At 32.6% G+C, this 13,753-nt stretch overlaps 2 protein-coding genes across 5 annotated transcripts; one reads left to right on the top strand and one right to left on the bottom strand.

The window, feature by feature from the left end:
* Nucleotides 1–2,735: 2,735 nt before the first annotated feature.
* LOC129899205 (probable serine/threonine-protein kinase WNK4) lies at nt 2,736–7,187 on the top strand. 4 transcript variants are annotated; one of them, XM_055974071.1, is made up of 7 exons: nt 2,736–3,166; nt 3,445–3,710; nt 4,321–4,544; nt 4,848–5,005; nt 5,095–5,407; nt 5,625–5,963; nt 6,534–7,187. In XM_055974071.1, the coding sequence occupies exons 1-7, from the start codon at nt 3,074–3,076 to the stop codon at nt 7,046–7,048; spliced, it is 1,908 nt and encodes a 635-aa protein (XP_055830046.1). In that variant the 5' UTR covers nt 2,736–3,073; the 3' UTR covers nt 7,049–7,187. The 4 variants fall into 4 exon arrangements, with proteins under 4 accessions (XP_055830046.1, XP_055830049.1, XP_055830048.1 ...); XM_055974073.1 differs by having other exon boundaries at nt 2,740–3,166; nt 5,625–5,867; XM_055974072.1 differs by having other exon boundaries at nt 2,740–3,166; nt 5,625–5,906.
* Nucleotides 7,188–10,857: 3,670 nt separating this feature from the next.
* On the bottom strand, nt 10,858–12,065 carry LOC129900527 (transcription repressor OFP2-like). Its single transcript, XM_055975522.1, has one exon. It carries the CDS (start codon nt 11,958–11,960, stop codon nt 10,923–10,925), a length of 1,038 nt encoding a protein of 345 aa, XP_055831497.1. The 5' UTR covers nt 11,961–12,065; the 3' UTR covers nt 10,858–10,922.
* Between the last annotated feature and the right edge of the window lie 1,688 nt (nt 12,066–13,753).

Below are 13,753 nucleotides of genomic sequence, written 5' to 3'. Positions count from 1 at the left end.
ATGTAAATTTGAATTACTTAAATTTTAAAACAAGTAAATATTAAATATCTGATGAAAAATCAAAAATAATATAAAAGACTCGTCTTTCTTTTCTTAATAATGCTGGATTGAATTTGTATCTAATACATTTTATCAATATAAATATCGACTTGTTTTAATAAAGATTAGGAAGTTGAGTAGAAATTACTGAATATCTTTTTTAATATCTTCTAAATTTTTTTCTTCTTAATTTTCATTTTAACCGCTATAACACAATCTTTAGATTTTCACCTTTTTTTTTCCTGGTTTTATTTTCTTCTTTCTTGTTTTATTTATTTTCATTTGAAATAGAGAGGATCCTTCCTAACTTGTTATATTCATTGTATACTAACGTGGTGGGCCTGGAGTAGCTACTTCCAGTCATTATCAATGTAAAAATTAAACGAAATCACGAATAAAATTCAACATAAAAGATGATGTATTCAAATAACTACTTTCTATTCATGCATGAAATTTTAATTATTTTTTTTTTAAAAAAACATAATTAAAAGTTATATGTCAGCTGAATTAACCGGAAAATATGATAGATATGAGTTGTTCGAATGGTAAGCACACCTCACTTCTAGTCTTAAGATTGTGAGTTCGAGTCACCAAAAAAATAAAAAAGTGAAAACATATTTTTGTTTAATCATTTTTTTTAAAAGTGAAAGTTCACAAAATCGTTAAATTAAAATTTAAAGTTTATATTTTTTTAAAATCCAAGTCATACACCAACTTCTATTACTTATTATTTTTTAAAATGAAAAAAATCTCCCTTTACTATTCAAGAAGAGATGAGAGTACGTGCACGGTGCATCAATTGGAATTATTTAATTAATTAATTTGGTCAAATATTATTTATTAATTACTGCGTTATTATGCCATCGTGCACTGCAGATTTATTACGTGATAATATAAGAGCAGGTGTCACCTTTAATTTCCCTTGCAATAGTCAAATTTGGCCCATCAATTTTCTTGATTATAATATTAACCTGACCAAGTTCCATTAAATCATTGACAACAGTTTTCATATTTAATATTTATATTAAATTAATAATAGCATGACATATACATATCTTCTGCATACTCTTTTATTACCTAATTATTAATTAATTAGTATGTATTTTTTCATCATGGTAAAATATATCGATTTGGGGTATACACCAAATGCAGTTACTTATTAGTATTACAAAAAAACTATTTAACAAATAATGTTTACATTTTCAAATTGTTGATAAAATACAGATCAATAATAATTCTCAAATATTTCAATTGTCCTTTTTCTTTAATGATGAAACTTTATTCAAGAAGATACTAGCAAACATTGAAGTCTAGATCTTTTTATCAATCATAGCACATAGGTAATAAAAATACAATTAATTAGAAGTACAACTGCTCAATTTTTTTTTATGAAAATTATCCGCTCAATAGCCAAAATTAAATTTATCATACACAAAAATAAAAAATAAAGTGTCATAACGGCGTGTATCTAGCTTGACAATTAATTACTTTTATTATTAAACAAATAAAGTGTCAATCTCACCTACTTCTGGCTTATACTTGCATTTAATCGATAATATCATATATAATAAGTTGTCTTGTTACAAGAAATTGTAATAATGTTTAGTCTATTCAACTTATAATATGTATGTATATATAGTACATTAGTGGGAGTCAGGTCAAATGCCAACTTGATCATATGTGAAATTGCCTCCACTCGAATAAATAAGACTCCAAATTTTAGATCGTTCACAATAGTTTCACTTATAAAAAAATAAATTAAGATAGTAATCGAATATATTTATATTGATGAGTTTCGATTATATACTTATACTTTCGCTTAAATCGAATTTTTACTATGTTTCAAAATGAATAAAGAAAAGTGAATTTTTTTTGCTAGTTTTTGATATTGATATCAAAAGTGCTTTTATGCTATCGATCGACATTTGCTTGTTTCAATCTTACGAGAAGTTTAACAATTCAATTGTTTTGCCTAGTTATATTTATCATCTTTAACTTGTATGAATTATATAGGTACAGTTCAAATATATACAAATTTCTACATTTTTTCCAAAATCTATAACCTTAATAATACACATGAATTTAAACTTTAAAAGAGCAAAAAACCTCTCATCAATGATGAATGCGAGTTTTTTTTTTTATCAAGATTCATCATTTAATATATATACATAAAATAAAATATAAAAATAAACTTTTATTATGTGATTTTCCGGCAAAGTTTGCCCCAAGCTCTGCCCTTGCCTCTAGCTGATTTTTTATATTAACATCATGAAGTGTGCTTATACTATCTACTGACATCTACTCATTTCAATCTTTAAGGAATTTGATTATCTTTAATGTGAATTGTATAAATAGTTAAAATGCTTATAAGATTTTATATTTATTTCCAAAATTTATAATCTTGATACGCATGGACTTTGAATCCGTCTCTTCCCTATTATATGCACCAACCTTTTAGTCATTTTATCACTTCATAAAAAATCTAACCTAAAGATTTTATCTTTTCTAATATTCCTTTTAGTCACTCTTTTTTCTCTGTCGCCAGTCACCTAGCAACAAATAATAATCCCACCAAACCAATAGCTACAGATTCTTCAGGTCCAATTCTTTAATTTGTCTTTCTAATTTACTCTTTTCACCTTCAACAAAAATCCAAATCTTGGCCAAAAAATATCTCATCTTTTTTTTTCCTTCAAATTTTTTCAAGAAAATCCAATCTGACCCTACGAGTCCAAATTGTATAGTAGCCATTTTCACTTGTGCTATTCTGCTGTCAAATCAATACACACTCACCTATCACATTTGTCTCATTTCTCAATCAAATGGTTGTCATAAACTTCTCAAGACCCTTTTGGCTTCTCTGTTGTGTTGTGTCATCTCTGAAGCACCTCTTTTACTGAGTCTTGAAATACAAATTTTAGCTACCCACGTAACTCTTAACCTCCACAAATAAACAATTTATCTTCCTTATCCCCTTCTTCTTTTTTTTTTCAAGATTCAACTTGTACCCAATTTCTCAAGAATCATTTTTGGTATGTATTCGGGAAGATTTTCAGAAAACTGCAAAGAATTAGAGGATGATGATCTTGGGTATGTTGAAACTGACCCTACTGATCGTTATGGACGTGTAAGTAGTTGTTTTTTCTTATAAAGTTTCAATATTTTTGCCTTTTTATTGCATGTTGTTATAAGTAGTTCTTGTTTTTTTCTTATAAAGTTTCAATCTTTTTGCCTTTTTGTTGCATTTTGTAATATGGGGTTGATCAATTATGCATTTACAATTCTTGATTTGTTGATTTCCATAAGTGGAACAGATAAAAGTTACTGTTTTTTGTTGTAAATTATTGTAATGGATGATTCTTGATTATGTTTGGTATTTTGGGTGTTTATGCATGTTGCGGACAGTTCGAGGAAGTTTTGGGAAAAGGGGCAATGAAAACAGTTTATAGGGCAATTGATGAGTTGTTAGGTATGGAAGTGGCATGGAGCCAAATTAAACTTAATGATTTGCTTCAGTCACCAGAGGATATAGAGAGACTTTACTCTGAAGTTCATTTGCTTAGCACTCTCAATCATCCTTCTATCATGAAATTCTATACTTCTTGGATCGATATCGAAAAGAGGACCTTTAATTTCATTACTGAGATGTTCACTTCCGGTACTCTTCGAGGGTAATGCTCTATTCCTTGTCTATAGTTGTCTTTTTTTCCAAATTGCAATGATTTTAAAGTTATGTAGTGAAGTATTTGGAAAGTTATGTGCAGTGACGAATCCATAATTTAGAGTCCGGTGGGTTCTGATCGTTAGATTAACTCTGGAGATTTATGAGTCTCGTGTGTCTACCATTTCACCACCAAGGCATCCTGAAAGTGAATAGTATTCCATGAATATGATGCCTATCTAGTTTGGTGTATGGAATATATGACAAAGGGAGTATCTATTGATTGGTCATCTCAATAGGTACGAGTTGGATATCCAATTGCTTTGATTTGAATGATCAGAAAATCTGCCACTAGTTAATGTTGTAACTAATTGAATGTGAGGCCCCTGGACTTAAAGATCCCAATTTCGATGATTAATCGTGTTAGTTTATGAGACTTCATGAATTTTTTTCTCCTTAGATTGTATCTTACATGTTATATCCTATTGAAAAAACCCAAAGAATTTAAAGTTGAGTTTTGATGCCTATTACAATTAATAGGAGATCTGGAGGATCAACCTACAGTTAACGTTAATATCTGTGATGGATTTTCTGATAGGGATACATTTGATTGAATGCAGATACAGAAAGAAATATCATCGAGTAGATATTCGAGCTGTAAAGATTTGGGCACGCCAAATTCTGGAAGGTCTTGTTTATTTACACGAACATGATCCGCCAGTGATCCATCGAGACCTGAAGTGTGATAACATATTTGTTAATGGTCATCTTGGACAAGTGAAGATTGGGGACCTGGGATTGGCAGCAATTCTTCGTGGGTCACACAGAGCGCACAGTGTCATAGGTAACTCCATCTCCCACTTCCCTTTTCCCTGTCTGGAACTTTTGTCATCAATCTGTAATAAATCTGCGGAGTATCCAAGTAGCAGTGACATTTTCTGAAACCATACATTTGAATTTGGTGAACCCAACTTGTTTGGAATTGAGGCATATATAGTTGTTTTTATATACGTTTGAATTTGGTGATTCAAGCTCTGTGGTGTTCCAAATGTCAGAATGTATTTTTCCAAATCTAAGGTGCTCTAGTGTTTTGTCAAACATTCCACAATTACTACTAATTGTTTATTATTTCTATTTATTGCAATAGGAACACCTGAATTCATGGCACCAGAATTATATGACGAGAACTATGATGAGCTTGTTGATGTATATTCATTTGGCATGTGCATGTTGGAGATGCTTACCGGTGAATATCCATATAGTGAATGTGTTAACCCTGCACAAATATACAAGAAAGTGATCTCTGTAAGTTGCTTTATTTTTTAGTATCTTTTTCAACAGCTATTATCAGTCAATCAGAAGTTTACTTGCATGCCCTTTTATTCCTCACGCAGGGTAAGAGGCCAAGGGCATTTTATAAAGTTCAAGACTTGAATGCACAAAATTTTATTAGGAAATGCTTGGAGCCAGCATCAAATAGATTATCAGCTAAAGAACTAATGCTTGATCCATTCCTCGTGATTGATGATGCTGATAGTGAGTCTGTTACAATGATGCGACTTCAAAAGCCTATCTTGAATGATAAAATTGCTATTGAAGACCTTCACTTGAAGGAGGATGTTCCAAGGACTAATATGACCATCACCGGGAAATTGAACCCTGAAGATGATACCATTTTTCTTAAAGTGCAAATTGCGGATAAAGAAGGTATCTGCTGCTCTTCCATCTTTATCAAATTTTTACCTACTGTGACCTCAGCTTGTTCTCAAAAGATTAGGACTTTTTAGATTAAAAAAAAAGGTGTGGTTCCATAAGAATGAGAAGGATTATATAAAGGAAAAAAGCACGTTACTAGTCCAGTTTCTACATAAGCTCATGAAGCTGAAGCATTTGCTAAGTTAAGTTTTAACACTGTCCATTGCAGGTGATGTCAGGAATGTGTATTTCCCATTCGACACTGTGACTGACACCCCCACGGAGGTTGCAAACGAAATGGTGAAGGAATTAGAAATTACAGACTGGAAACCACGTGAAATCGCTAATATGATTGATGGAGAAATATCCGGCCTAGTACCTCAGTGGAAGAAGTGGAATCAGTTTGAATCTGCCGATTACCATGTTCTAAGCTATAAGGATGATGATAACGATCGCCATAACCCTTTCCAAGGTTTCTCATCTTCTTCATCTTCCCAAGTATCATTGTCAGGTCTGCTCTCCTCTCAAGTGATTGACACAAACGCCAATGACTGTTGTTGGCTTCATGGTATTATAGTTTATCTGATCTGTGTTATATTACTGAAAAGATATGGCACCTGGGCCTAACTCCCCCCAAAGCTAGCTCATGATGGGAGTATTGCCCAAATCCATATAAGGAGACCCCCAATCCATTCTTCAACCAATGTGGGACTTTTTACCCACTCTAACACCTCACTTCACGCCCAGGCCCAACTGAAGCATGGACCGAGAGCCCAACGGCCAACGGGATGGACCTGGCTCTGATAACATGAAAAAATATGGCACCTGGGCCTAACTCTACCCCAAAAGCTAACTCATGAGGGGAGAATTGCCCAAGTCCATATACAGAGATCACCAGTCCATTCCCAACCAATGTGGGACTGTTTATCCATTCTAACAATTACTAATTCCACACATGTTTTCTCTTTGCTCTACTGTCGACAGATTTTGTTTAACTAGAGTAGTGGTCTGTGTTGTTGAGAATGAACCACATATGTTAGTTGAGTTATATTAAAGGAACTAGCATACATACTTTGACCAGAAAAAGTTACCTAGACGTGATTGTTTATATGTTTGTCACTACATTTTGCTCTTGCAGGTGATATGTTTGATGATACCAGCTCTCAAAGCTCGTCTCACTCTGCAAATTATTCCAACTTCAATTACTTCTCTGATGATGAGAACGATCATGTGACAGCCTCTACAAGACAAAATCAACCAGCTACTGCAATTACTCACCCCACTTCACGGTTCTGCCCCGAGGAAAACTCAAGCTCCGGGCAGTCTTTGGCAAGAACGTGCTACAAGCAATGCAAAGCTATGCTAGAATCAAAAGAAACTTCTTCCACCTCTAAAGGGAAGGGTAGAGATGATACGCGTAGACTAACAAGAAACAGGTCCTTAGTGGATATGCGGAGCCAATTGTTGCACAAGTCATTGGTGGAGGAAGTGCACAAGAGACGATTGTTCAAGACGGTGGGTGCTGTTGAAAACATTGGGTTTCAACAGCCTTATGAGGATTTGAAGAGTAGCCCTCGATCAATGAATTGTACTTATTCAATGAGATCGTCGAGTGATGGTAAGGGACGAGGTCACAAACCAAGAAGACATTGATTTCTCTTCTTCAAAATATGCAACTTAAATAGTAAGGACTAGTATATATATACATATGGTAGTTTTAAGCAGATTCAGAGTTTGAATTAAGCAGCTGATGTAATTGTAAATGACAATAAAAGTGTGTTCAAATTTTGTACATTTGTTCCTTCATGCAATGAAAGAATAACACCCTCTTACAAATTGTGCAAATATTACTCTTTTGGACTGACAAAACATTAGAGTGTTGGTTGTCCCATTTGGAGATAGTTGTCTAATAAATTTTATTTATTCATTTTCCGACAACTTATGAACCATTTAAATCATGGTCTAAAGATCATTTATGAGTGAATCGAAAATCTTATGAAAAAAACGTTAGATTTCATGTGTATATATGTGCATTCATCAACAAAATTCCAAAGGTACATCCCAGAGGAAATGCAAAAACTAATTTCTTTATTCTTTTTTATGTGAAAACCTTTTATATGTGCATTCTTAAACAAAATTTGATTTTTAGCCCTGACCAAAGTCTTGAGGATAGGCTCATAAGTTGTTATAGCGGATCGTTTCGTTTGTGCCACTTACAAGAACTCCTTTTTCACTATACTTTCCAAACTGTTATACGCTTGCCTGATTAGAAGGGTATCAAATGAGTGGAATGATTGAATTTGAGAGGGATTGAATTTTTTTTCTTTTTTGGATTAACAAACCAACTTGGGGCCCAAATGAACTTGCATACATTGCATTTTTGTGTGAAATTACATCCAAGGTTTCTCATTGGTCAATTTGGATTTAATATTAGCTCAACTTTTAAATAAACTTAATTGAGCGGATCAAAATAAATTGAGTTAATAAATAAATGGATAATTACCCTGCCTAAACTCCAAAGGGTTAGGCAGGTCATGTTTGTATGGAATACTTTTGCCACCCTTATCTAATTGTGATCATAAAACAGTTAAGTTTGTGCAATAATAATATGTGAGGGCATTTTTGTTAATGTCTATGGCATGCTATGTGAGTTATAATGTTCAATAATTGATTAAAAGGGTATACAAATGCAAAGTAATGGTATATTTGCCCCATGCTTGTTACACTTTTGTGAACAGAATCTTCATTGTGGATCTTTCTTGAATGATGAGGCTTCACTTTTCCCCAAAGGTCACTTTGATTTCCAGGTATACAAAGGTCGTTATTGTTTTAACTGTTTGATGGATGTTTACCACAAAAAAAAAACTGTTTGATGGATGCATCTTCTTGGTTCTTTCTTTCCTTAAATTAAAAGGGATAGATGCAATGTTGATAAATGAAAATAATCAGAGATTTCGAGTTTAAAAACTAAAATTGAGAAATTCATGGTTGGAATTGTTTCCCTCTTAAGTGAGGCTCTAGATACCCAAGGCAAAAGCAGCTCTCTCAAAAGTCTGTTTCCATGCCTATCGTTGTGGGACTAGATTGTGGAACAAAAAACAGACAAGGGTTAGAAATTAAAAAAAATAATCTCGACTTTCATACTAATATTAATTAAGGATGTGTTTGGTATGGACAAAATTATTTTCTCGCAAAATAATTTATTTAAAAATTAAGAAAATGAATTCCCTTAACCAAGAAAGATAATTATTTTGTTGCCTCCCCCAAACCCCAACCCCACTCCACTCCTTACCATTCCACCCCATCCCATTCTATTTTTTGTAGATTCTACAATATTTCTGTTCTTACCTATGCAAATACCAAAAATGAGTAATTAGAAAACACCGTGCAACATAGGTAAATTAAAATCAAATATTTTATAAATTGTTAAACCGCTTGATACGATGAAAGCTTATCATATAATAATAAAGATGGTTCAAAATTAACTTTAGGTCACATGTTCGAAGTTTGCGCGTGACATATTTGTCTCTCGTGACTAGATAGATTTTGGTACTAATAGTTCCCTAACGACCCTCCCCTATTTTTTGATCAACGACCAAATCTACATTCAACGCACAATATTCGGGTCGGGTGTTAGTGTTAATATTGTCAATTTCTTTTTCTTCGTTTCTAGTTATATGTTGTCCTGAACTTATGTAATTAATAGTACATCAGCATGGCAAACTCAAAAATTCGTTAAAAGTGTTCAAGATTTAATATATACATATGAAAAATAACTTTTAACTTATATATATAATATGACTTTTCAATAAAGTATGTTCAATTGACCACCCTTCACAATTCAAATTTTTTATATAGATTGAATACATATGCCTCAATTTGAACAATCAGACTACAAATTAAAATTTGAGTTTAGTGATTCTGAATTAATTACATTGTCGGATCATCTTTACCTATCAAAGGCAGTACTCCATAATTAATCGGACATATCCCCAATAATAGGCAATAGCAACTCACAAGATTCTAAATATCCAATACTATTCAAAACACAACGTACGTCCTTGATTTGACTTATATAATTACATCTTTGTGGTCCTTTTCATTAATCTCCACAATTACCATGAAGAATTAGGCTTAACATTATTCACTCTCAATCATATATTTTTTTGTATAGGAAACATCTTTTTGATAAGACTATTAATAGTGTTCCCAAAAAAGGAAACTTGTTGATTATTGAACAGCTAAAAAAATTGCATTATTAATTTGTGCAAAGGCGGCCAATAGGGTACCTTAATTATCTAGGTGTTCACTCATTTTGACAATTGTGTAATAGAGATGGCCACCTTTTACAAACTTTAAAGTAGTCCTAGCTTTATTTATGATTTGTAATATATCTTCTTCACATTCTGTATCTGCACTACCTTAATTCTAATGTGGACCTCTTCTGTCAAAGTGTCGATACTCAGAATATGAAAGATCAACTAAATATTTTGGGGGAAGTTGGTTACACACTTCAACCTGATAATCACAACAAACTTCTATTAGAAAAATAATGGTCATCTCAAAAGAAATTGATCCTTATAGATTAGGAAGATTTTTTTTTGTTTAACTTCATAAGAAATGGTCCTTTAGTGAACTTGTAAAGAGCTAGAGAAAGAGAATAAACTCGCGGACTTTAAAAATGAACATGAAGGCAAAAATATGATGTTAAATTCCTATGAAACTCCTATAATCACTAACTCATTATTTCCTTATTATTCTACTATCTATTATTGTAACTTTTGGCCATTTATTTAGCCAATTTTCTACTCATTCTTTCTATTCATTGCAAAGAAGAATTCCTCACCTATAAATAGTGATGGTCTTACTTTGTGTTGTGTATAACAAGAGATGTACAATAGAATATAGAGTGAAAAAGAAGAGTAGTTTGTATTGTGTTTATATTGAGATTAAATATAATGAAAGAAAGAGTTGAGACATAGAAAAATATTCTTAGTGTTTAACTATATTCACTATATAAAAGAGAGTAATTATATGTTGAAGAATGTTCTTTTTGTGAAACTTTGGACTCTTCAATTAATCTGGAGTTACTTGAGTTATACGATGTTGTTGGGCTGTTGTATGTTGGAGGAGACAAGTCAAGAGTATTACTGCTGGATTGGTATAAATTATAGCACAGTGAACTTGAATCTCCTTAAAGAGAGCGAGATATTTGTGCTCTGAATATATTTTTATTTATTTTATTTTTAACTATAATTTATTATATTTCTGATATATTACACCAACAATATGTTTTACATTGTCAATGGATAGAGTTTGAATTCTTTCGCAGTTCGTCCTTATTTCTAATACTTCTAGCTTTACAACTGCCCTGAAATTTAAATAGAGCAGGGCAGGGCGGGTTAAAACAAGCTGATTAACTAGAATATCAAACCAGGAGCCTAAATAGAAAAATTTACTGTAAAAATAATACTTTTAACATTTTTAGGAGGAATGGGAAAAATTAAAGTAAGAAAGTAGTAGAATTTTACAAGTGAAGGTCAGACAAGTTGAACCATATTTGTTCAAATGCCTTGATAATAAGATCATGATACTCATTTGAATTCAATGAAAGATAACAAGCAAGAAGATTTTCCAAGTCTTTCGATGCCCTGATATTGTTTTCGACAACCATTTCGAGCATAGATTCTTTGAAATCCTTCTCGGGATCAATTGAAGCCTTCACTATAGCAAAACTTGTCCCTGTTGAAATCGAACAACTCTTTTTCTTTGCCTTCGAACGCCTTTTTGATGATGACACACTATTTCTCTTGCTTGCTACTTTAGTAGAATTTGTTCGTAGTTTTACACCAGAAGAGCTAGAGTAATGTTTTCTTGAAACAGGGGAACCTACTCTGTTCGTAGGTTCCTTTTCTCGTCGAACCTTCACATTGTCGTCCTGTTTTATATTCTTCATGGAATTTGATGTCTTTGTAAGAATCGGAGGGAGTTGATCAATATCTGAAATTGACGCGTACTCTGCATTTTTTGAGTGAGCTTTATTTTTCATATCTATGATAATATCAGTAGCTGAAGAAGTGAAGTGACAACTACAAGAATTTGGCCAATTTGAGGCAAGTTCATTGAAAGATTGAGAATCAACAGAGTCGAATTCCGAGGATGGAGAGTTAAGGAAATCCAATTCAGGGAATTTTTCTTCTTCTGTTGAGGAAACAGAAGAAGCCGACTTTAATTTGTTTGAGACTGAGACGTAGTTGGAAACAGAGGAAGGAATATGTTTAGGAGAAGGCTTGTAAATTGTCTTTCTCTTGGATTTTTTCTTTGATGATGATGATGATCTTCTTGGTGGATCAAGAAAACTATAAGCATGAGAATTGTAAATCTTGTCAACTCTAATGGACTTTCTAGTATAAGAAAATGATGATCTTGGCTGAGAAAATTGTGACTTATTAGTAGAAGAAGATGAAAATGGGGTTTTATGGTTTTTGGTTTTGCTCATATCTTTAAGCTTGTAAAACCAAGTGTTTGGCATCATATCAGAAAATTTGAATTTGTGATTTCCCATTGGAGGAACAAGTTTTCTTCTTACTACTTGTTTTCCAAATTTCCACTATATGTCACAAGCAAAAGAATGAAGGTTTGTGCTAAATAAATAGTGTTGAAAAAAAGGGAGGGGGGACCCTATAGGAAGATATGTCATGAAGAGCAAGTGGAGCACAGACTGAACAGTGGTTTCTATTTTATGTATGTAAGCCAGCTACTATTTCTTACATTTTACGATTTTGGTCATACATATTTTGGGCAGGTTATGGGGAAGTTTAGTTGATCATACTTCAGACAGTAATCAAAAGTCAAAAGACAAATTGTCACACCCCTTTTTAATGATTTTACTAATAAGAAGGTTCTTCATCTCTTATATTTAAAAAGAAAAAAAATCCTTATGTGATTTTTTCTGTAAAGGAAAATAAATTTTCCTCCCGCTCTTCAGGTTTAGCCTCTACCTGTCAATCCGTCAAGGATGGAGCTCTTCAACAAAAAATCACACTGTATATATATAAAGTCAATTTTTTTTATACATATATAATAGATGTTAAGCCTTTTGATGAAAATTTTGCTTCTGCGACTTAGCTCATCCCATTGGCAAAAAAGAAAATAAAAAGGAGGGCAAGAGGAGAAAGGAACCAAAATGCTTTAGAAGAGCAACACACTAGCTATCTTTAGAATTTTACAAGAGATTAATGAAGAATCTGTGCCATCCTTTTCTGCTTTTTTTTGTTTTTTGCTTTTCTTACATTTGAGGAATTATCAGCTGTCTATTAATTTGTTTATTGGAAATGAGTAACTTATGTGGGACTCTCTGAAGTCTGACTTGGCCCCTTCACAAAAAAATAAATTGACAAAATGATGATTTATCATTAGTAACAATACATGCCCACATATGTCTATGGAAAGGTTGTGGTCTTCAAACAAGTAAGCCCCCCATGAATTGTGGCAAGTTGTCGCATTTTCTTACTATTAAAAGGTATAATATATAATCCACAAATTTGCTAGCATGCGTTAACATGGAGACATGTATTCATTTTGCATGCAGTTGAAGTCTCCAAATTACTTGTGTCGCATGTCTATCTCATATTAATTTTTTCTTTTAAAAGTTATAATCATACAAATACGATTTTCCTCAGACTCAATGGAGGTAATTAATTTACTCGAAAAGAGAATTTAATTTTTAACGCGAGTTAATGTCAATCAGGTCGTGATGAGGCAAATTGAGGGAATATGCTTCGCCATACTTACAGGGAGCAGAATGAGGTACGAACATATTAACTAAAGAAGCAGCAAAGGGCAAACATTTTGGTGACATATATAGTTCACTTGTCAGTTCCTCCTTTGTTTGCTATTGTTGTCTTTAGAGCATACAAATTAGGAATTACTTTTGCCAGAAGCGTTATTTTGTCATGGATGAATAGGCCCAAAATTATGGAAGGTCTGGGCTAATAGGAATTAGATTTTGGGCCCAAAAGTATGAACTTTTCTTGCCAGTAGAAATTCTTGGATTAGAAGATGAAAGGATAAAAAGGGGCAACACTTTAACATATAATTTGATTTGACTACTTGTAAGGAAGAATTTGAAGATTTATGGGTGGCTAAAAATAAAGTTCAACCTATCCAATTGAAGTTGAAAGATCAAATTTTTAGGGTTATAATTAAATACTTCACTCGCACCTAAACTGTTTCACCATATAATTGTTGTTGTCTTGTTGACATATAGCTAGATCAATGCTTCTTGAAATCATCTTGTTTGTCTTTTTCTTTTTGTAATATCATTTGTTATATATATCCAGAATTTATATTAACTCG

This window comes from Solanum dulcamara, chromosome 8 (genome assembly GCF_947179165.1).
Source record: "Solanum dulcamara chromosome 8, daSolDulc1.2, whole genome shotgun sequence".
In the NCBI taxonomy this organism is placed as follows: Eukaryota; Viridiplantae; Streptophyta; class Magnoliopsida; order Solanales; family Solanaceae; genus Solanum; species Solanum dulcamara.
Note: the sequence above shows the minus strand (reverse complement) of the source record. Positions and strands in the feature narration are given on the sequence as shown.